The sequence below is a fragment of the Python bivittatus genome, unplaced genomic scaffold (genome assembly GCF_059951505.1).
Source record: "Python bivittatus isolate LINGU-HERP-01145 unplaced genomic scaffold, Pbiv_v1 ctg000020_np1212, whole genome shotgun sequence".
In the NCBI taxonomy this organism is placed as follows: domain Eukaryota; kingdom Metazoa; phylum Chordata; class Lepidosauria; order Squamata; family Pythonidae; genus Python; species Python bivittatus.
Window position 1 is genome coordinate 114,798,493 of NW_028277030.1, and position 22,793 is coordinate 114,821,285.

The 22,793-nt window shown below is 44.1% G+C and overlaps 1 protein-coding gene across 3 annotated transcripts in view; it reads left to right on the forward strand.

Annotated features, from left to right (window-relative positions):
• UBR2 (ubiquitin protein ligase E3 component n-recognin 2) overlaps positions 1-22,793 on the forward strand; it is a 79,142-nt gene that overhangs the window by 51,499 nt on the left and 4,850 nt on the right. For 2 of the 3 annotated variants that reach the window (XM_088147387.1, XM_088147383.1), the window contains exons 32-44: positions 409-570; positions 7,777-7,874; positions 8,120-8,198; positions 9,501-9,649; positions 9,746-9,801; positions 10,134-10,230; positions 12,216-12,283; positions 12,585-12,720; positions 13,623-13,710; positions 16,846-16,976; positions 19,047-19,155; positions 19,669-19,725; positions 22,597-22,674. In XM_088147387.1, coding sequence (XP_088003513.1) covers positions 409-570; positions 7,777-7,874; positions 8,120-8,198; positions 9,501-9,649; positions 9,746-9,801; positions 10,134-10,230; positions 12,216-12,283; positions 12,585-12,720; positions 13,623-13,710; positions 16,846-16,976; positions 19,047-19,155; positions 19,669-19,725; positions 22,597-22,674 — 1,308 coding nt within the window. Of the gene's footprint in view, positions 1-408; positions 571-7,776; positions 7,875-8,119; positions 8,199-9,500; positions 9,650-9,745; positions 9,802-10,133; positions 10,231-12,215; positions 12,284-12,584; positions 12,721-13,622; positions 13,711-16,845; positions 16,977-19,046; positions 19,156-19,668; positions 19,726-21,056; positions 21,404-22,596; positions 22,675-22,793 lie in introns of all 3 variants that reach the window. The other variant, XR_015797337.1, reaches the window with a different exon arrangement.

Sequence of the window (22,793 nt, forward strand, 5' to 3'; positions counted from 1 at the left end):
GGCCAAAGAACAATAGTTGCATTAAACCTCACACAGGTTTAAGATGTCAACTTTGCCCATTAAGCTCTCTTCAAAAAAAAAAAAAAAAAAAGGAAGAAATGAATGTGATTTTTGGAAGGTTGGGCAAGTTTTAAGCTCAAGCTACCCATTTTGTCTCTTAAATTGCCTTCCCCAATTTTCCAGAAAAAAAAACAAGGCTAATATTTTTTGTGTTGTCCATTATAGGGGTACTTTGTACGCTGTAAAACAAGAGCAATAGAAGGCCACACATAGATTTTCCACTCCTGCAGTATATATTATGTGTCTGCCTATATATATTGTATTTATGAAAACAGCACAGTAGTAGCCCACAAAAGATTTTAGAACTAGTATTATAATATTATGCTTAAGATATGTTGTTTTCTAAAGGTATTTTGATGCTGTGCAAGCAAAAGAACAAAGACGACAACAAAGATTACGAGTGCACACAAGTTATGATGTAGAAAATGGTGAATTCCTTTGTCCTCTCTGTGAATGCTTAAGCAATACTGTCATTCCTCTTCTTCCTCCTCCAAGGACTTTATTTAGCAGGTTAGTAACTCCATGTAATAACTTGTTTAATTAGATAAAATCAGAAATCCTTTCTTGAACCATTATGATTTTTTACAGGGATTGAAAAATCAGGAACCTTTACCTTCCAGTAACTACATGCAGGATTTGAATGTGTTGTACATTTTGAATTAAGTTACTAAGTTTTGAAACTCTAAATATTCAGCAAATAGATTAAAATCTTGGGTCGGCTTTGTATATTTCTATCACCTTGACCATGTTGAACAGGATTTTTTATTGAGAGTGAAACACTAATTGGCTCTTTAATGCAATATAAGGAAATGGGAAGAATGGAAGAAGTGTGAACTAAGGAAACATCAAAGAAAAGTATCAAGTGTATTATAGAAAAGATAATTCAGAATCAGGGATAGAAATAAAAATGTAAAGAAAGTTTCATATAGATTGAAACATTTATTAGTGACAGAAATGAATAAAAATACAGGTAGTCCTCATTTAGTGACTGCCTTATTTAGTGACCATTTGCAGTTATGACAGTGATGAAAAAGTAACTTTGTGACCAGTCCTTGCTTTTACACCCTTTGCAGGTCTGTAAAGTAAAGTAAAGTCTGTAAAGTAAAGGATAGCTGAAGTAAGATGCATACTCCCTGACCCATGCCTCTCGCACACCCTCCCCAACCCGCGCTGTGCCTCCCCCTCACACCCATCCTGACCTGCACTGTGCCTCTCATGTGTGAGATTTGCCCCGTTCGACAGAGAAACTCTCGTGACACGTGTGGTTCACAAAGAAGGTTTACTCATGCGTAACGTAGTAGTCACAAGCAAAGCCAGGACTGGCTTGGTACAATTGCATCACTTGTTATATTCCCCCCTTCCCGCGCTTTTTCCCGCCTCGTGATCGCGTTGCGGCTGTGGGCTATTAGGCCCCCCAATGTCCCCCCTGATCGTTCATGATGGCAGGGTCGGTCAGAGTCCATTGTCCTTGATTGCCAGTCCCCCTCCGGCTGGGTTGGTCCCTCCCTGCTACGTGCAGACCCGCGGGTTCTGTGCTGCGTTGCGATCTTGTTTCGCTGCCCTGCGGCCCCGTTCCTTGCTTGCTCGCGCCGTTATCAGTTCATAGTTAAAAGCTTCCGCTGCGGTTTTCCTGTTTAGCTGGCCGCAGGTGGCTCGTTAATTAGCGGCGCTTTCGGTTCCTCTTTTCCCCGCTAGCTACCGCCGGTGGATTCCGCGTGGTCTGCTTGCGAGCTTCCCTGCAACCCCGTGCTTCCCTGAAGCCTCGTGCTGACCGAACCTGACATGCCGCCCCCCTGACGACAACTCCCCCCCCTCGGTCCTATTTCGGCTTCCCGGGGTATTTACTGTAAAAGTCCCGCACTAGGTCCGGCGCCCTTATGTGGGTTTTACTCACCCATTCGCTGTGGGACTTGGGGAAATGTTTCCATTGCACTAGGAGCTGGGTCTGCCCCTTGTGCCTCCGGGCGTCCAGTATCCGGTTGATTTCGAAATGCTGCTCCCCCCCGACCATGATGGGTGGTGGTACTCCCTCCGCCTTGTGCCAGGCGTTCCCCGGCTGGTGCAACTTTAGCAGGCTGCAATGGAACACCGGGTGGATCTTCCCGAGGCTTTTCGGGAGCGTCAGCCTGACGGTCACCGGATTGATGACCTCCGAAATGGGGAACGGCCCCACAAACCTCGGGCTGAGTTTTTTCGATGCCTGGTGCGTCTTTAGGTTTTTGGTTGACAGATACACCTGGTCCCCCACTTTCCACTTTTCCTCGGGGAGCCTCTTGCGGTCCGCGTGCTTCTTGTAGTCGGCTTTGGCTCTTTGCAATGCCGCGTGCGCCGCTCGCCGGGTCTCGTCGATTTGGGCGAACCAGGCGTCCAGGGAGTTGATCTGGGATTCCGGCTGAGGCAGCTCCGGCATGGGGACGAAATCTCTCCCGGTGGCTACTTTGAACGGAGAGAACCCGGTGCTCTTGTGGACGGCGTTGTTGTATGCCACCTCCGCGAATGGTAGTAGCTCCGCCCAATCGTCCTGTTGGTGCCCCACGTAGCAGCGCAGGTACTGTTCGAGCCCCCGTTCAGGCGTTCCGTGGCTCCGTCCGTCTGCGGGTGCGCCGCGGAGGATAGGGCTTGTTTCGTCCCCACCCGCTTCAGGAACTCCCGCCAGAACCGCGCGATGAAGTTGCCGCCCCGATCGCTGACGATACGTCGAGGTGCGCCGTGGAGTCGGTAGACGTTGCACGAACAGTCTCGCCAGCCCCTCGGCCGTGGGGACTCGCCGGCACGCTACAAAGTGCGCTTGTTTGGAGAATAAGTCCGTGACCACCCAAATGGCGGTCTTCCCCTTACTCTCCGGGAGCTCCACTATGAAGTCCATGGCGACCTCTTGCCAAGGGCCGTCGGGTTCCGCTACCGGCTGGAGTAGGCCTCTAGGTTTGCCTTTGGCTCCTTTCGCTGTTGCGCACACCGGGCAACCCCCCGAGTACGCCTCCACGTCCTTCCGGAGCGTGGGCCACCAAAACTGCCGCCGGATTAAGTGGAGTGTCTTTACGAAGCCGTAATGCCCCGCGCTCCGGCTGTCGTGGGCTCTCTCCATGACCTCCCGTCGGCAACCCTCGGGCACGTACAGCTTTCCTTCGTGCCACCACAACCCCTCTTGGCCGGTTAGCGCCTCTCGGTTCTGCTTGAGCCAATCGTCCCGCTCCGCCGCCTCCGCGAACCCTTGCCTTACTTCAGACGCCGCGTCCCGTCGCTCCCCCTTGGTCTGGCTTCAGGTCACCGCCTTTGCAGCCAGCCTGCTGGCGGGGATGACGGAGTCCACGATCTCCTCCCGTAGGCTGGCGTGTTGGGGCATGCGAGACAGTCCATCTGCTAAGAAGTTGCGCTTCCCGGGGATGTGTTTCAGTGTGAACCTGAACCTCCCGAAGTATTGGGACCACCGTGCCTGTTTGGGGGATAGCTTACGCGGGGTCTTCAGGGCCTCGAGGTTCTTATGGTCCGTCCACACCTCGAACGGTTCAGTTGCCCCCTCCAGTAGATGCCTCCACGTGGCCAGCGCCCACTTGACCGCGTACGCCTCTTTCTCCCACACCATCCACCTCCTCTCCGTCTCGGTGAATTTGCGGGAGGCGTAGGCGCACGGGTGGATGGCCCCCTCCGGGCTGGGTTGGAGCAGGACTGCTCCCGTTGCCACGTCTGATGCATCCACTTGGATTATAAACCGCCGGTCTGGGTCGGGATGGCGCAGGATCGGCTCCGCGGTGAACCGCTGTTTTAGTTCCTCAAACGCCCCCTGGCATTCTGCAGTCCACGCGAGTGCCATGCTGGGCTTGGGGGTTTCCCAGTGCCCTTGGTTTTTAGCAGGTCGGTTAGGGGAAGGGCGATTTGGGCGAAGTTCGGGATGAACTGACGATAGAAGTTCGCAAACCCTAGGAAGCTTTGGAGTTGCCTCCGGGTTCGCGGCGCTTCCCAGCCCAGGACATCCCTTACTTTCGCCGGGTCCATCTCAATTCCCCGGCTGGATATTCGGTAGCCGAGGTAGTCTAGTTGCTCTCGATGGAACTCGCATTTCGAGAGCTTTGCGTACAGCTGTGCCTTCAGCAGTCTCTGGAGCACCGTGCGCACCAGGCTCACGTGCTCCGCCAGGGTCTCGGTGTAGATGAGGATGTCGTCCAGGTAGACCAGGACGCCCCGGTAGAGTAGGTCGTGCAGCACCTCATTTATTAGCTGCATAAATACCCCCGGGGCCCCTTTTAATCCGAACGGCATCACGGAAAACTGGTAGCTTCCGAGCGGGGTGTTGAACGCCGTCTTCCACTCATCTTTTGCGCGGATCCTAACTCTGAAGTAGGCTTCGCGCAAGTCCAGTTTTGTGAACACCCTCCCCTTCGACAGATGCGACATCAAGTCCTTCATCAGGTGGAGGGGGTATTTGTACTCCGTGCTGATTGCGTTCAGCCCCCGGTAGTCTACGCACATACGGAGCGAGCCGTCCTTCTTCTCCCGGAATAACACCGGGGCCGCTAATGGTGACTTCGCGGGTTGGATGAATCCCCACGCTAGGTTCTTGTCTATGAACTCGCGCAGGGCCCCCATCTCCCTCCTCGACAGGGAGTACATTTTCGGCTTAGGCAGGGTCGCTCCTGGCTCTAGCTCGATGGCGCAATCACTGGGCCGGTGTGGTGGGAGCTGGTCGGACTCCTTCTCCCCGAACGCTGCCGCCAGGTCTCGATACTGCCTCGGGATTCCGCCGCCCATCGGGGGTTCCCCGGGTCCGGCCCCTCGCTTTGCGGTCGCCTCGCCAGTCGCCGCTGCCTCCCCTCGCCTCGGGATCGTGGCGGGTCTCCAGGGTCCCGGCGCTGCTGCTGCTGCTGTTGCCGCCCGGGTCTCGGGCCCCATCTGCTCTCGCCCCGTCTCCCGGTGTCCCGGACCCTCCGCTGGTCCGCCGGTGGTTGCGGCTGCCTCCGTCTCCACGGCTCGGTCCCCTCTGCTCTCGCCCCTCGCCGGTCTGTCGACCCCGAACCGCACTGCCTCCGCCGTCCAGTCGACTCGTGGGTTCCGCCGCCGCAGCCACGCCAAGCCGAGTACCACCGCGTAGTCGGCCACCGGGACCACCACGAACCTCAGTTCTTCCCGGTGACTCCCGATCGTCATCTGGACCGGCTCGGTGTAATACTGAGCTGGCCCCCCCCCTGCCAGCGTGCCATCTAACTGGCTGAATGAAATGGGCTCCCGGAGGCGCCTCAGCTGTAGCCCGAGCCCCGAGACCACCGCTGGGTGCATCAAGCAGTGGGTGCAGCCCGAGTCCAGTAGCGCCCGTAGCTGCGCCTCCCCTCCGGATCTCACCCCCCCGGACGTGTATCCTCACCCGGAACGGTGGGCAGTCCTCGTCTCCTATTGGGTCCGCGCGCCTCGACTCCCCTGCTCGCACTGGGACGCCGTTCAGTGCGAGCGCGCCTCGTTTCCCGCCGGCTCCGAGTCCTCTCCGGAGGATGCTGTCTCCGGGGTCGACCACCCCCGCGTCCTTTCTCGGTCACCGCCGCCACTGCCCCCTTCCGCGGTCGGTCACCGGTCCTTTTCCCGTTCGCACGCGGGGCTTTGACTTCGGGCCGTGGTGGGGCGCCTTCCCGCTCCGTCGGGCACTGCGCCGCTCGGTGGCCTCTGCCTCCGCATCGGAAGCACAGATTCGGGGCTCTGGTCGCCTCTCGCCTCCCGGTGGACTGCCGTCGACCGCTCCGTCTCTCCTCTGGGGTCCTCTCCCTCGGCCGGTCCCTCGTCTGGTCCCGTCGTCTTGTGCTCTGTTGGATCTGCCGCCACGCCGATTCCGCCGTTCCGGCCAGCCAGATCCAATCCTTCACTGTGGACGGGTCGTCCCGCCCCAGTGCCCGTTCCAGGATCTCTGGGTTGAGTCCCCTCTTAAAATACTTCACCTTCAGGGACTCCGGCCAGTCCGCGAGCTTCTCGGCCAACCTCCGGAACTCCAGGGCATATTCCGATACCGATTTGCCCCGCTGTCTGAACTGTAGGATGTCGTCCTCCGCCCGCTTGGCGCTCAATGTGTCCTCGAATCTGTCCCGGAGCGCCTGCATGAAGTCCGGGAAACTCCGTAGTTCCGCCGCGTTGGCATCGTACAGCCCGATCACCCAGCTGGCTGCTTGGCCATCTAGCAGCTCGGCCACGTAGGATACCCTGTCCTCGTCTCTAGCGAATAGGTGACCACCCCTCTGCATGAACCCCCTGACGTGCGTCAGAAAGTGCGGCAGCTGTTCGGGGTCCCCTGAGAACTTCCCAGTGATACCTCGAAGTCTCAGGGCGTCTGCCGCCCGTTGGTCCTCCGACCGGGGCGCCGTGGGTGGTGCCGGCGGGGGTGTCGGACCGCCCCCCCTGTCGCTCGCCTCCTCGTTCACCGCCGGTGGCCCCACTCTTTGTAGTAGGGTCTGGAGCATCGCCTCCACGGTGTCTAGGCGTCGCTCGACTCTCTCCTCTAGTCGGGCGAATTTCTCGCTCCACTCACGGTTCCGGAACCCCGAACCCCGGGTCATCGTAACGCCTGAATCGTCTGGTCCTTGGTTCACGCCCATCGACCACCGCTCGGATGGAGTGCGCCCGGCCCTGGCTGCTGCCCCGTCGCTCCTGGGCGGCTCCGACCGCCCTTCCGCGAGCCTGGATCCCTCGCGCTCCAGCTGACCCACGGATTCCTCGTCGCTGGTCATGCCTGTATTGAGAAAGAAAACGCTCCTCGGTGGTACCGGGTAGCGCTGACGGTGAGTCCTGGCTTTATGTGAGATTTGCCCCGTTCGACAGAGAAACTCTCGTGACACGTGTGGTTCACAAAGAAGGTTTACTCATGCGTAACGTAGTAGTCACAAGCAAAGCCAGGACTGGCTTGGTACAATTGCATCACTTGTTATATTCCCCCCTTCCCGCGCTTTTTCCCGCCTCGTGATCGCGTTGCGGCTGTGGGCTATTAGGCCCCCCAATGTCCCCCCTGATCGTTCATGATGGCAGGGTCGGTCAGAGTCCATTGTCCTTGATTGCCAGTCCCCCTCCGGCTGGGTTGGTCCCTCCCTGCTACGTGCAGACCCGCGGGTTCTGTGCTGCGTTGCGATCTTGTTTCGCTGCCCTGCGGCCCCGTTCCTTGCTTGCTCGCGCCGTTATCAGTTCATAGTTAAAAGCTTCCGCTGCGGTTTTCCTGTTTAGCTGGCCGCAGGTGGCTCGTTAATTAGCGGCGCTTTCGGTTCCTCTTTTCCCCGCTAGCTACCGCCGGTGGATTCCGCGTGGTCTGGTTGCGAGCTTCCCTGCAACCCCGTGCTTCCCTGAAGCCTCGTGCTGACCGAACCTGACATCATGTACCCTCACACACACACCCCAACTCACACTGACCCTCCCCCAACCCCCTCATTCCCTCTCCCACCTAGCAGCAGCCACTTACTTGCCTGCCAGCCTAGGACTTGCAACTTCCTGCTGGCTTCCCCACTGACTTTGGTGGTGGGAACCCAGCAGGTAATTGCCTCGCCTAACGACTATGGGATTCGGTTAACAATGCCAGCAGGACTGCAGGGATTGCTGTTGCTAAGTGATGCACCCGTGCTGTACAACCCCATTGCTTAGTGATAGAAATTCCAGTCCCAATTGCCATCATAAGTTGAGGACTACTTGTAAAGAGCACTTGAATGATTTTTTATTCTTGATGTAAGTAATATTTGTATATATGTTCATTCTTAATAGATTAGATTTTTCAAAACAACAAAATCTAGCTCAGTGGATAAGAAGATTATCTCAGCAAATCAAAGCATTGCTTATACTTCGAGATCAGGAAAGTGCCAGTAAGTGTACATTTTTCATTTATATTGCAACACATTTCATGAAGGATGCTGAAAAATGTCTTTTTTTTCTTTTCCTTTTCCTTTTCCTATGTATTGAACTTTTTTCCTTGGTATTTGATATTGAGATTGTTCTGACCTTTAGTATTGAATTAAAGTGCTATCTCATACTATCTAAAGATTCCCGACATCATCAGTACTAATTATAATTTACTGTTAAAATAATATATTGTTTGTCTTATTTTTAGATAATCTGTCTTGTAATAACTCAGAAAAAATGGATGAAGCACATCTACCTGAAGGATTTAGGCCAGAGTTTCAACCAAAGTATGTATTGGTTGTATTAATTATCAGTTAGTAATTTTACAATGCAAGTAGAAGACTTTATGACATTAGCCTTCCAGTTAATATTTGTATTTATATTTATGTATATGGTATTCATTTTATGGAGACAAATAGATATACTGAGGATATTTGGCTCCCTTCTTTTCATTCTGGGATAAAGAGTGGTGTCAGAATCAACCTCGTGATTATTATGTTTATGCTGTTCAGAATTCTGATACTTTAAACAGTATTTGCTTTATTGTGACTATGTAAGTCAGTGGCTATGTCAAGAATATTCAAAATCTAACAATAGAATGCCCAGGACAGCAGCATTCAGGGGTAATTAAAATATTCTGTAATTTTTTTTAGGTATGAAAAAAGGAGTTTGGATCTGGATTATGTTAATTGTGGGTTGGATCCAATTATTCATTTTGCTGGCTGATGCTCTACCAGCAGAAAAGATTCCTAATATTTCCACATACTCCCCAACTTTGCTCTGAGTGTTGGGAAAGTCCATTACAACAGATTTGTAAGACAAAAAGCATTTTGGAATAAAATGTGTATTCATAAGCTACTACAAAAGTATTTTTAGATCATAGTGAGATTTAAAACATAACCAAGATTATTTCAAATTATGATATGAAGTCAGTGCCTTGATGTCTGTAGATATGTCACCAAATCAATGGAATATTTATTCACTTTTTAGAATTTCAAAAGCCATGATGTATAGATGGGAATGTCAAATGGAAGCATTAGCATGGATGGGATCAAATAAATGGAAGAGACTAGTGACAAAGCAACATGGCAAACATTTATCCACTTAACCATTGACAGTTGCCACTGAATCAGGTTCAGCTGTTGGTGACTATATGGACAAATACTTCTATGTTGGCCTGTCTTCATCTCTTCTGTCTCTTTGATTTCATCCCTACACCTTGTCCTTTGCCTTCTGTTTCTTTTACTTCCCTCAATCTTGCTTGGCTAGGGCAGGATAAGTTGCCATGACACTGGTATAATCATTTTTTTATCCATTTGCATCATATGCTAAACATCAACATATGTCAATTTCTGCTTGCTGGTCATTGTCTCAAAGGAACCTTCAGCCTTATTTGGCCCAGGATTGATTGATTAGTTGTTCTTGCAGTATTCTTAGTAACAATAAAAAAATGTGTTAGTCCGGACCAGAGAAAGTTTTATTCCTTGCCATTTTAGGCAGGCAAATGCCATGCTTCTGTTCAGTATTTAGTTTCTAAATATCATGCTATAACACTTGTAGGTAATGGTGTCTATTTTCAATTAATTAAGGAATCCATATTCTGAAAGCATTAAAGAAATGCTGAAAACATTTGGCACTGCAACATATAAAGTTGGTCTGAAAGTTCACCCCAATGAAGAAGATCCACGTGTACCTATAATGTGCTGGGGCAGTTGTGCATTTACAATCCAAGCAATAGGTAACATTTATTCATTAAAATGTTGGCAATCATGGGAGGGTGATCGGTTTAGATTCTCTGTTCTTCTCATATAATTATGATTTTTGTATTCTACAGAACAAATTTTAGCCGATGAAGAAAAACCATTATTTGGTCAATTGTCTTGCAGACAGGTAAGAAGTAACAATTTATCATAGCCTAAATTACTGAGGGATAGGTATATGTGGTGAAGTTATAACACTTATTATAATTCTACTGTAAAGTTAAAAAATAGCTAATTATAATGAAAACCGTATAAACAGTAAGTTGTGATGAACTTTATGACACTGTTTCCTAAGTGGTCATACAAAAGGCCCCTGCAAGTATAAATTAATATTTATTATTCCAGAATTTCAATATGGCCAACAATAATACTAATCCACAAATTTTAATGTTCATTATAACAGCATGAAGGAATTAAGTATATTTGGCTATTTTTGTATGATTGTAATCATGTTCTGTTTAGGATGACTGTCTTACTTCATTGACACGATTTGCAGCCGCGCACTGGACAGTTTCTTCACTATCAGCAGTACAGGGTCACTTTTGTATGCTTTTATCATGTAAGTTCAACATTATGGTGACTTATCTTAATTTCAGTTATAAAGGCAGACTGTTGAATACATGAAACAGCTTGAGTATTCTTAAGTAACATTTGAGACCTCCACTCATGCTTTTGTACAGAGTATTGTTGTTGACGCAAGTTTTTTGTGCATAAAACTCCACTTCCATAAGAGTTGTGTCATTTGTTACCATGGAATACAACAAACAGGATACATGTGGAACTCTGGCTATGGGTTATGTTCTGGACAAAGTCTTCAGTGTAGGGCAAAATGTCCGCTAAGTAATGTGTTTTACTAAAATACAATTATGATTGTTGCTAATGAGAGTCACTCTCCTTGCCCTAGAAGAGATGTGAGTTTTAATCTTTAGCCTTCCCAAAGCTTTCCAAAGCATGACCGAAAACTGAAAATGTTGGTGTGCCCTGTGTAATGACATCATGATTACTCTGGCTGTATCCCTGATTTGCCCATTCTTGCCATAGAGAGAAGTAGGATCAGTTATAGGTTATTGCTGCAGTGTTGTTGTCTCTGTACTTGGGGGAGAGGGGCATTTCATCAGTGTGGGTACTGGACTACAAACTATTCAGGGAAAAAAGGAGGGGTTTTTTTGTGTTCACTCCATATAAGTTGATAGTTGGATGTTATTATTATACACAGCTTCATATGTTCACAGTAATCAAAGAGGGGGCAATAAAGGAATCAGCCTTCATGTGCTTAATTGCGCTAAGATAAAATTAAATACGTTTTTTGTTTACCAGGAACAATTCTCATGTTTTTTCTTCACCTGCATAAAAACCTATTTAATGAATAGTGATACTTTACGTTCTTGAATTCTTTTTGCTTATTGTAACTTGAAAGTGTTCTTTGAAATCTCATTTAGTGTTTTCAGTAACCCCATGAACAGTAATTCATCACAATCTCTATAACTCAAACATATGGGTTAAGTGCCTGTACAGATCCCTGTTTGGAACCTTCTTCAACTTAGAGAATTTTGTGTCAGGAACCCACTCCCTCTTAATACTACATAATTAGGAGCAGCTCCCACCAAAGTCCTTCAGTTTGTTTTTATGCCCTTCTGATCTGTTCTCCACAAGAGCAATAGCAGCCTCAGCAGCCTTCTTCTGGAGTATTCTCCTACTGAAGTTATCAGTTGACCCCATGGGCTCAGTCCTCCAATCTTCATTCAGCAATATAGACAGAATCTCTGCTGTCAGAGAGATGAAATCTACGGAAGGGCCATCCTCTCTGATCACTTTATGCTGATGAGACCCTTCACCAGTTAAGAAGCTTGCCACTCATCCATGTGTGTGAATGACCAAGGACACAATGAAAGACATGAAGTTTTTCAAGTGGATATCTGTGAATTTACATAATCAACCTTCCTTATCCAATTTGCCTCAGTATGTGGTTATTTTTCTTTTGGATTAATTGCATCAGTCTTAGGAACTGAAGGGGTTCAATTCATGCGTGATCAAGTGGCATAGTTGGGGCCAGGTCTTCTGGCAAAACAATATAAGTTTTAGAAGGTTCCAAATGAGAACTTGTGCAGTTCTGTGCAGATGATCATGCACAAGCCTTGGAAAAGAAACCGCTCCTTTAAGGAGTGCTTGACAGGTACCACAGTGTGCTCATGCCAGATCCAAAGCATCCTTACCTACTTCAGATCCAAATACTGCACATACTTTCCCAATACTATATTAGTGACAGTTTTCCAGTATATTAAGTAGAAGTTTTTCCTAGTTTTGCTAGCTGACATTTCCAATGGAGAACTGGAATCTGAATTTGAGGATGAAAATAATGGAAATTATTATTCTCTGTTGCTGTGGTCTTTTATACTATAAACCAATTATTTTGGCAATTGTGACCCCCATTTAAAAATCTATCAGATATATTCTGAAGCTTATGAAATTTCGAAACCTGGATAAATGACTTAATTAGTTATTTAGCTTTTGTCATTAATCATTTTTTTTATTTTAAACATCCAGCACTGGTGCCTAATGAAAAAAGTGGAAATCTTCCGTGCATTCTTGATATCGATATGTTTCATTTATTGGTGAGTGACTAAAAATTGTAATAGCACTACTGTGGAAGCATGTGCAAAATATGTTTAGCAAGATGTTTTATTAAATATAAATTGATTTAGCAAGTTGTTTTATTAAGCATACAGCTCACAAAAAATCTTGAAGGTAGATCAACGTTTGTATATAGTCCAGAACTTCTGGGTGTCAAATTTCCTTTTTCGTAGTAGCAGTTCAAAACTGCTCCCATGAATTGCTTAATGCTGGGAAGGGTTGTCTTGCAAGCATGTACATACTTTCCCTTTCATCACTTACAATTTTCCCCTTTATCTACAGGTATGCTTGGTGTTGTCTTTCCCTGCTATACACTGTCAGGACTTTTCAGGAGTTAGCCTTGGTACAGGAGATATTCATATCTTCTACCTTGTCACTATGGCACATATTGTGCAAATAATACTTACCTCATCCACAGGTAATATATACTGTCAAAGTTATGCTGAATTTTGTGCAGGAAAATCAGGATTAAAATAAGTTTAATGGGAAATGTACATTGAAGTCTGGTTTAGGTTTACTTTAGAAAAACCAAACATTTTTGAACAAAGAAAATATTGATCATAACAATGCAGTGCAATGACATATACATGAAAATTGAGGGTTGGGGCTTATTTTTCCTTGAGGCTTACTTTTCTTTTTATTATTTGTATATTTTCATCCCATATTTCATTGTTGTAAAATATCTGCAATTGTTAATTTACAAACAGAAATTGTTGTTACAGTATATACACTATTTCAATTCCAAATTTAAAATTCTTATAAACTATATATACTGTATAACTGTATAACTTTTGAATGTTTATTTCAAGCTTACTAGAAGTTTTAATTTAGCATTTTGTTTTCAAAGTATTTCAACATATGTACTTGAATCAAAAACAAAATTGAATGAAGCGCTTTTCAATGAAGCATCATTGGGGAAACCTACGGTCAGTTTAATGGGCAAGATAAACTACATCAGGAAAGCAACTGAATGGGAATAGGAATTGGCAAAAGCTGTATTCATGGTGTATGGAAGCCATGCTGTACGAAATAGGACAGATATAAATATGTTCTATCAAGTTTCATTGGTTCTTGAAACTGTACTGATAAAATTGGTTAAGAATAGTTGTAGGTAAACTATTTAACTTTTGAATGTTTATTTCAAGCTTACTGGAAGTTTTCCAACATTTTTCTGATTGTTCCTGAAGAACTTTGAGCTTAAAGCAGCTCTGTTTCAAGTTCAAAATGAGTCTCTTTTGACCTTAGTTAGAGTAGTTGTTTCAAAATCAAAATGGAGCAGTTTGCACATTGCTAGTTTAGATTTCGTGTTTGCTTTTCCAGAAGAAAATGGCATGGACCAAGGAAACTCTGCTGTTGAAGAAGCTGCTGTTCTTGCTTTACATAAGCATATTGGCCAGTATGTGGGAAGGTAAAATAGATAGCTTGAACCCTAGTTTTTCTACCCATTGTTTTCTTTCCCTTGTCCTTTTTAAGGTAAATAGATACGGCAGTTGATTCTCAGATTATCTTAGAGGATGCAAGCAGATTCTTAAGTTTAGCAATGTTTCACTATTCTGGTTTTAGATTGTTTGGCCTTTAAAGATCAAAGTAAGCTCTTTGAACTTACTTAAGAATTACTGGAAGGCAGTGCTGCATAACACTGGATGTGGATTTGGTCCTCATACAACCAGATTTAGCTGACCAGGTGCCTGATATATTCTGGAGCAATCAGTGTTTCCAAGTGTTTCAAAAATCTAGATTAAGTCTTACCAAGATATTTATGTGGTAGGTAAATTCTTTTATCCAAAAAATGCTAATTTTTGTGTAGTATAATGAATCAGCTATCTGTTGTTTTCAGTGTAATAATAACTTTGCTCTCCTGTAAAATTATAAAGGGAAGTAAGGAATTAGTATCTTATTTCAGAGCCAGTGAAATGGGAACATGGCTAGCAAGCCTTGAAGATTATTTGCTTGTTTAGATTCTCAGGTCTATCCCATTGCCAATAATTTTTAATACAAGTTTGGTATGAAAAGAAGAACTGAAGAAGGCAAAGAGAAGTGTTTCCTCTTATTTTGCTCCCTTTACACTAATGGGTATGATTTGAAACCAATCAAATAAAGCAGAGGGATAAGACAATGCTGCCTGTGTCCCTACTGTTATTTGTAATTAAAATAGAATCACTACTCATATTCTAGGTACTCATCCACCAATTACAGGAAACCCAGCCTGCTTACCCATTTTACTTGTGAAAGTAAATTTATCTATATAAATTTATTCCAGATTGTTTCCATCTCTATTCAGTCATCTGAATGGTTGAATAAATGTTCAGCAGGTGGCAATACCTAGCCAAATTTGGCTGAACTCAAAAAACTAACTAGGTTTGAACCTGGTTAGTACTTCTATAGAAGAACACTTGCAAATCGGAGGCCCATAAACTAGACTAGATTAAACAATTCTGGAATAAGACACCAGTACTGTTGGCAAGAAAATAATGTGTACATGTCCATGTAGTCACCAGGACATGTTGAGGGATATCTTACCTTAGATATTTCAAATGAATCATATTAGATTTACCAGTTTAATGTTACATAGGCTGAAATTGAAGGATGGTTTTGTTAATGCATCCTTAATTTGATGCTTTTCAAAGGAAATTGCTAACTCATTTCATATGTAATGATGGGACTATCCCCTGTATCACAATTGAGACAGCAGGTTTGAATGTCCATCAAGCTGTTTCAAAAGAAGGGGGCCACTACTGAGGAACTCAGTCTCTGGGTCCCAGCCCTCTAATTTCTTTCAGGGTGGATATCCAGAATATCTTCTCACTGTTACATAGTGTGTGAAGGTAGATTTATCATGGAGAAGATGGTCCCCAAAGTAACAAGGGCCCAAGCTTATAAAGGTTTTAATAGGTGATCATTAGCACCTTAAATTGGACCCAGAAGCCTATTGGCAACAAGTGCAACTCCCACAGAGCAGGTGTTATTTTGTTAAAACAACTAAGGCTGGTCAGCAAGTGACAGCTGAAATTCTGCCAGCTGTAGCTTCCAAGTCATTTTCAAGGACATCCCTACATAAAGCAAATTGCAGTAGTCTCCCTGCAAGTAGTCTGTTTTGCCCCATCAACTCCCTCATATTAAAGATCATCTCCCAAACAACAACCTCCCAACATTCTGTTTGATGTTGGAAAAAAATACTATATATTTTCTATGTATAAAAATCCCCTCTTACCCCTATGGGTGGTATGTGTCTTCCTCAATCTTGGGCCTCTACCAAACTTGGGAGTTTGAGGGTTCTACACATTATCTTAGCTGTTCCTGGCACTGTGCTCTTCTGGACAGAGAGCTCTGATGTCATTCTGGGATCTTTTGGAGCCACTCTTCCAGCTTAGGAGTCACAGCCCTGAGTGCTCCTACCACCAGTAGGACCACTTTGGCCTATACTTTCTACATCCTCTCTAGTTCCTCCTTCAGGCCCTGGTTCTTCTCCAGCTCCTGATGTTACTGTCACTTGGCACTGCTACATCTATCACCACTGCTGTCTTCTGGTCCTTGTCTGCTACCACGGTGTCTCGTTGATTGGCCAATACCTGCCTGTCTATCTGGAAGTCCTACAGGATCTTAGCCCTGTTATTCTCCACGACCTTCTGTGGAATCTCCCATCTGGACTTGGGAGGGTCTAGCCCTTACACTGTGCAGATGTTCCTGTACACAATGCCAGCTACTTGGTTGTGCCGTTCTTTGTATCCTGTTCCTGCCTGCATCTTACACCCTGCCACTATGTATTGGACTGTCTATATATTCTTCTTCAAAACATGATGGAAAGGCTTATTCATTTTTTGATTCCTCAAAACCCAGATGTTACATGAAGTGACTTTAAGCCTTTCAGTCAACTATAACATTTTCCTTAGTTCAACTGATGCAGAACATTATCAATAATAATTATTTAAGCATTCAGGTGAGGTAGATGATATTTCTGGGGTGAAAAATACAGACTAGTTCTTTAGAGGATTAACTTTAGAAGATAACAAATTATTATCTCCTTATTATTGGAGGGATGTGATACATGATGTTTTCTTAAAAATAAGGGAATTGAATGCCTATAGTTGAGATGCATTTGGGGATTAGTATTAAGATTTCTCATGTTCAGTTACTGTGACGCTTTAGAAATCATGAAGTATCACTTTGCTAGTCTGGCTGCCTTAATTAAAAAAAATAGGCAGAAGCTTAGACTTGCAATTCTGCATCAGAAGACCATTTACATCCATACGTTTTCCTTTCATCAGGGTTGCATATGATAAGGATACTCCACTTTCAGCATTGTGCAGTTCTGTTGTCATGTAAATGATTTCATGTATGTATATATATCTTGCCTGTGAAGGGTTTTGACTTTATAGTTATAAGACAAGCAAGTAGTTTTTAAAAACAGGCTCAATGAAATAAAAATACTTTTATTTCCTTCCCAACTACTTGAGTCAAATCTAGATTAAATACATGTAGCATTTTCCATAATTTTTAAACCTGAAATCTTCTTTGGTGAAAAGCAAAATGATTTTATTTTTAGTGCCTTGAAAGAAATTTCTTCTGGATGGCATCTATGGAAAAATATAAAAACTGGGATCATGCCTTTTCTGAGGTGCTCTGCTATGTTTTTCCACTATTTAAATGGAGTTCCCATACCACCAGAATTGAAAGGTATTTTTTTAGTTGGCTATATTGACTTGAATCCTAATAATGCTTTCTGAATAGAAAATAGAAATAAATAAATAAATAAAAAATAGAAATAGAAATAGCTTCAGACTATTCAGGAAAAGAAATGCAATTTTCCAATTGCCCTGCCTCAATGTCCAGCCTTCTGAAACTGATTTTTCAGGTGTACAGGAGTCTAGTTGGGGTGAAAACATTAAAACGTTAGTGTAAATCACTTGAAAACTCTAATACAAATGATGTATGTGTGTGAGTGTGAATACATTTTTTGCATTAATTTTGTGGAGAAGTAGGGAAACTAAAGTAGGCTATATGTTTCCACTGTTACTTCTTTGTTATGATTTATGCATACAGTGGGGCAAAAAAGTATTTAGTCAGCCACCAATTGTGCATGTTCTCCCACTTAAAAAGATGAGAGAGGCCTGTCATTTTCATCATAGGTATACCTCAACTATGAGAGACAAAATGGGGGAAAAAATCCAGAAAATCACATTGTCTGATTTTTAAAGAATTTATTTGCAAATCATGGTGGAAAATAAGTATTTGGTCACCTACAAACAAGCAAGATGTCTGGCTCTCACAGACCTGTAACTACTTCTTTAAGAGGCTCCTCTGTCCTCCACTCGTTACCTGTAGTAATGGCACCTGTTTGACCTTGTTATCAGTATAAAAGACACCTGTCCACAACCTCAAACAGTCACACTCCAAACTGCACTATGGCCAAGATCAAAGAGCTGTTGAAGGACACCAGAAACAAAATTGTAGACCTGCACCAGGCTGGGAAGACTGAATCTGCAATAGGCAAGCAGCTTGGTGTGAAGAAATCAACTGTGGGAGCAATAATTAGAAAATGGAAGACATACAAGACCACTGATAATCTCCCTTGATCTGGGGCTCCACGCAAGATCTCACCCTGTGGGGTCAAAATGATCACAAGAACGGTGAGCAAAAATCCCAGAACCACATGGGGGGACCTAGTGAATGACCTGCAGAGAGCTGGGACCAAAGTAACAAAGGCTACTATCAGTAACACACTATGCCGCCAGGGACTCAAATCCTGCAGTGCCAGACGTGTCCCCCTGCTTAAGCCAGTACATGTCTGGGCCTGTCTGAAGTTTGCTAGAGAGCATTTGGATGATCCAGAAGAGGATTGGGAGAATGTCATATGGTCAGATGAAACCAAAGTAGAACATTTTGGTCTAAACTCAACTCGTTGTGTTTGGAGGAGAGAGAATGCTGAGTTGCATCCAAAGAACACCATACCTACTGTGAAGCATGGGGGTGGAAACATCATGCTTTGGGGCTGTTTTTCTGCAAAGGGACCAGGACGACTGATCCGTATAAAGGAAAGAATGAATGGGGCCATGTATGGTGAGATTTTGAGTGAACACCTCCTTCCATCAGCAAGGGCATTGAAGATGAAACGTGGCTGGGTCTTTCAGCATGACAGTGATCCCAAACACACTGCCCAGGCAATGAAGGAGTGGCTTCGTAAGAAGCATTTCAAGGTCCTGGAGTGGCCTAGCCAGTCTCCAGATCTCAACCCCATGGCAAACCTTTGGAGGGAGTTGAAAGTCCGTGTTGCCCAGCGACAGCCCCAAAACATCACTGCTCTAGAGGAGATCTGCATGGAGGAATGGGCCAAAATACCAGCAACAGTGTGTGAAAACCTTGTGAAGACTTACAGAAAATGTTTGACCTCTGTCATTGCCAACAAAGGATATATAACAAAGTATTGAGATGAACTTTTGATATTGACCAAATACTTATTTTCCACCATGATGTGCAAATAAATTCTTTAAAAATCAGACAATGTGATTTTCTGGATTTTTTTTCCCCATTTTGTCTCTCATAGTTGAGGTATACCTATGATGAAAATTACAGGCCTCTCTCATCTTTTTAAGTGGGAGAACTTGCACAATTGGTGGCTGACTAAATACTTTTTTGCCCCACTGTATAATAATTACTGTGTGTTATTTAGCATATAATAATAGAATTCTTTGCAAATATGTCAATATCAATTGTAACTAATTATAATGATACTTTTTTTACTTTCAGTCAATGGGGCAAACCAGTTTGAACACTTATGTAGCTATCTTTCCTTGCCCAACAACCTAATTTGCCTTTTTCAAGAGAACAGCAAAATTACAAATACTTTAATAGAAAGGTAGGAACAATATTTTATCCATTTAAATATACAAATATCTATTTAAATATACAAATTTTGCATGGTATTTGTGAGGTAGACATGTAAGAGAAAGAGGGAAAACCAAACAATAGCAGTGCAAATACCTGGGGGAAAATTAATGATAAAGAATTCTTATGAACTGTTCTAGTCCGTAAATGTATAGTGTATCCTTACAGATACTTGACCAGTCATTACAAGTTTATACACCATCTATTTACCATTTGATGATGTGGAAAGGATCTGGATGGTGAGGAAGAATATAACTATATGGCTATACAAATTGAATGAATAAATAAATAAATAACTCTTCAGTGTTATTTTCACTGCAGTAAAATGAACTGCCTTTTTAAAGAGTATTTGCATTAAACTGGGTTATATTCAGAATTGCCTACTTGCATACATGTGTTGTAGGTTAAGGTAAGCAAAGTATATGATTCTTTGATTATTTGAGAGGAAATGAAAAGTAATGTCTTTTTTCACCTTCTTTTAAAGCTGGTGTAATAACAGTGAAGTAAAAAGATTCCTGCAAGGTCAGAGACAAGCCATAAGGTAAGGGTTTCTTAGCTACTGAAGTTTGTGTGACAGTTGAAAAGCAGGAATACAAAGCTGGTAGTTATTGAAGCTAAGCAGTGTGAGTCTGGCTAATGGGTTGGGTGGGATGCTACTGAGCCTCAGTGTAAAAGTAGGCTGTACATATATAATTTTTTAAAAAACCAAATAAATGAAAATAAACAACAATTATTTGTTTAAAAAGATTCAAACAGTTGCTATGTTTATGTATTTCCAAATATTGGGCGAGAGATATTTAATCACTTATTCTAATTATATACATAAGAATTAACACAAGATTTATGTTTGCATCCTATAAATACAGGTGAAACTCGAAAAATTAGAATATCATGCAAATGTTCATTTATGTCAGTATGGCAACTCAAAAGGTGAAACCAATATATGAGATAGACGCATTACATGCAAAGCGAGATATGTCAAGCCTTACTTTGGTATAATTGTGATGATTATGGCGTACAGCTTATGAAAACCCCAAATTCACAATCTCAGAAAATTAGAATATTACATGACATCAATAACACAAGGATTGGAAATAGAACAATATCGGACCTCTGCAAAGTATAAGCATGCATATGTACTCAGTACTTGGTTTGGGCCCCTTTTGCAGCAATGACTGCCGCAATGCGGCGTGGCATGGATGCTATCAGCCTGTGGCACTACTGAGGTGTTATGGAAGACCAGGATGCTTCAATAGCGGCCTTCAGCTCCGCTGCATTGTTCGGTCTCATGTCCCTCATCTTTCTCTTGGCAATGCCCCATAGATTCTCTATGGCAGGGGTCGGGAACCTATGGCTCGCGAGCCAGATGTGGCTCTTTTGATGGCTGCATCTGGCTCGCTGCCAAATCTTTAATAAAAAAAATAACGGGGTAAGGCTTAGAACACGTCTTCTATCCGCCGAGCGCAGGCCACGCCCTCCTCTGCATCGCATCCGCATCCGGCATGCTTGGGACTCACCCCACCTTGCCCCGCAGCATCCGCGGCCGAATGGGCCTGGAGCTGCATCATCCTCCACAGGCAGCCGCAAATCGAGGCCCCGGCTTCGGCCTAGCTCCCGTCGGCGGCCCACGCAAATGCGATCCAGGTGCACCGCTTTGCATCCTGCTTCCGCTGCCCCTGCTCTGTTGGGTGAGTCCTCATCATATTGTATGGCTCTCACGGAATTACATTTTAAAATATGTGGTGTTCATGGCTCTCTCAGACAAAAAGGTTCCCGACCCCTGCTCTATGGGGTTCAGGTCAGGCGAGTTTGCTGGCCAATCAAGCACAGTAATCCCATGGTCATTGAACCAGGTTTTGGTACTTTTGGCAGTGTGGGCAGGTGCCAGGTCCTGCTGGAAAATGAAGTCAGCATCCCCATAAAGCTCGTCTGCGGAAGGAAGCATGAAGTGCCCCAATATCTCCTGGTACATGGCTGCGTTGACCCTGGACTTAATGAAGCACAGTGGACCAACACCAGCAGATGACATGGCTCCCCAAATCAACACAGACTGTGGAAACTTCACACTGGACTTCAAGCATCGTGCATTGTGTGCCTCTCCATTCTTCCTCCAGACTCTGGGTCCTTGGTTCCCAAATGAGATGCAAAAGTTGCTCTCATCAGAAAAGAGGACTTTGGACCACTGGGCAACAGACCAGTTCTTTTTTTCTGTAGTCCAGGTAAGACGCTTCTGACGTTGTTTGTTGTTCAGGAGCGGCTTGACAAGAGGAATACGACATTTGAAGCCCATGTCCAGGATCCGTCTGTGTGTGGTGGCTCTTGATGCACTAACTCCAGCCTCAGTCCACTCCTTGTGAAAGTCCCCAACACTTTTGAATGGCCTTTTCCTGACAATCCTCTCCAGGCTCCGGTCATCCCTGCTGCTTGTGCACCTTTTTCTTCCACACTTTTCCCTTCCACATAACCTTCTATTGATGTGCTTTGAAACAGCACTTTGGGAACATCCAACTTCTTTTGCAATTAGCTTTTGGGGCTTTCCCTCCTTATGGAGGGTGTCAATGATGGTTTTCTGCACAACTGTCAGATTAGCAGTCTTTCCCATGATTGTGATTCCTACTGAACCAGCCTGAGAGACCATTTAAAGGCTCAGGAACCCTTTGCAGGTGTTATGGATTCATTAGCTGATTAGAGTGGGACACTTTGAGCCTAGAATATTGAACCTTTTCACACTATTCTAATTTTCTGAGATTGTGAATTTGGGGTTTTCATAAGCTGTACGCCACAATTATACCAAAGTAAGGTTTGACATATCTCGCTTTGCATGTAATGCGTCTATCTCATATATTGGTTTCACCTTTTGAGTTCCCTTACTGACATAAATGAACATTTGCACGATATTCTAATTTTTTGAGTTTCACCTGTATATGTATGGAAGCACAGCTAATTCAGTAGCATCTATTTGTAAGACTTTATGAATGGAGTTTAAACATTTTTTAAAAAAAATCTGTTATTTATTGCAAAAATTCTGGAAACTTAAGATATTGAGGCATCTTCACTCTGCAACTTTACTTATATTATCCTACTGTGGTTATCATGCTTAGGGCCAAACTAGATATTTGTGTGGAAGCAGCATCCCACGATTTGAAATATGGACTGTGGCCCAGATGGGATACTGGTGGATGTATCTGTTCTATATAACAGAATTGTTCTTTATAAAAGTTACTACATTATCTCACTAATTTATAGGTAATACTGTCATACTGTTTTAAAGATTTTTCTTGGGTAAATGTAGCTACCATACAGCTAATAGTTAATTCAATTTTCTGTAATAGATCAAACTATTTATATGCTGCGGGCAGTTTCATATGCAGTTTTGAATTTTTTATGATATACTTTGCATTTATGATTTCAGCTATCCACGAGACTCTAATAAATTAATAGAACTTCCAGAAGATTACAGCTGCCTAATCAATCAAGCTTCTAATTTTTCGTAAGTCTTTATTATGACACTTAATTTTTACTGGAATAAAATCTTGATAAATTACAAATTTTGTAATCCTTTGAAGCGGTCATCGACAGTTGGACTTGAAAAAGAGAATTGCCAACTAC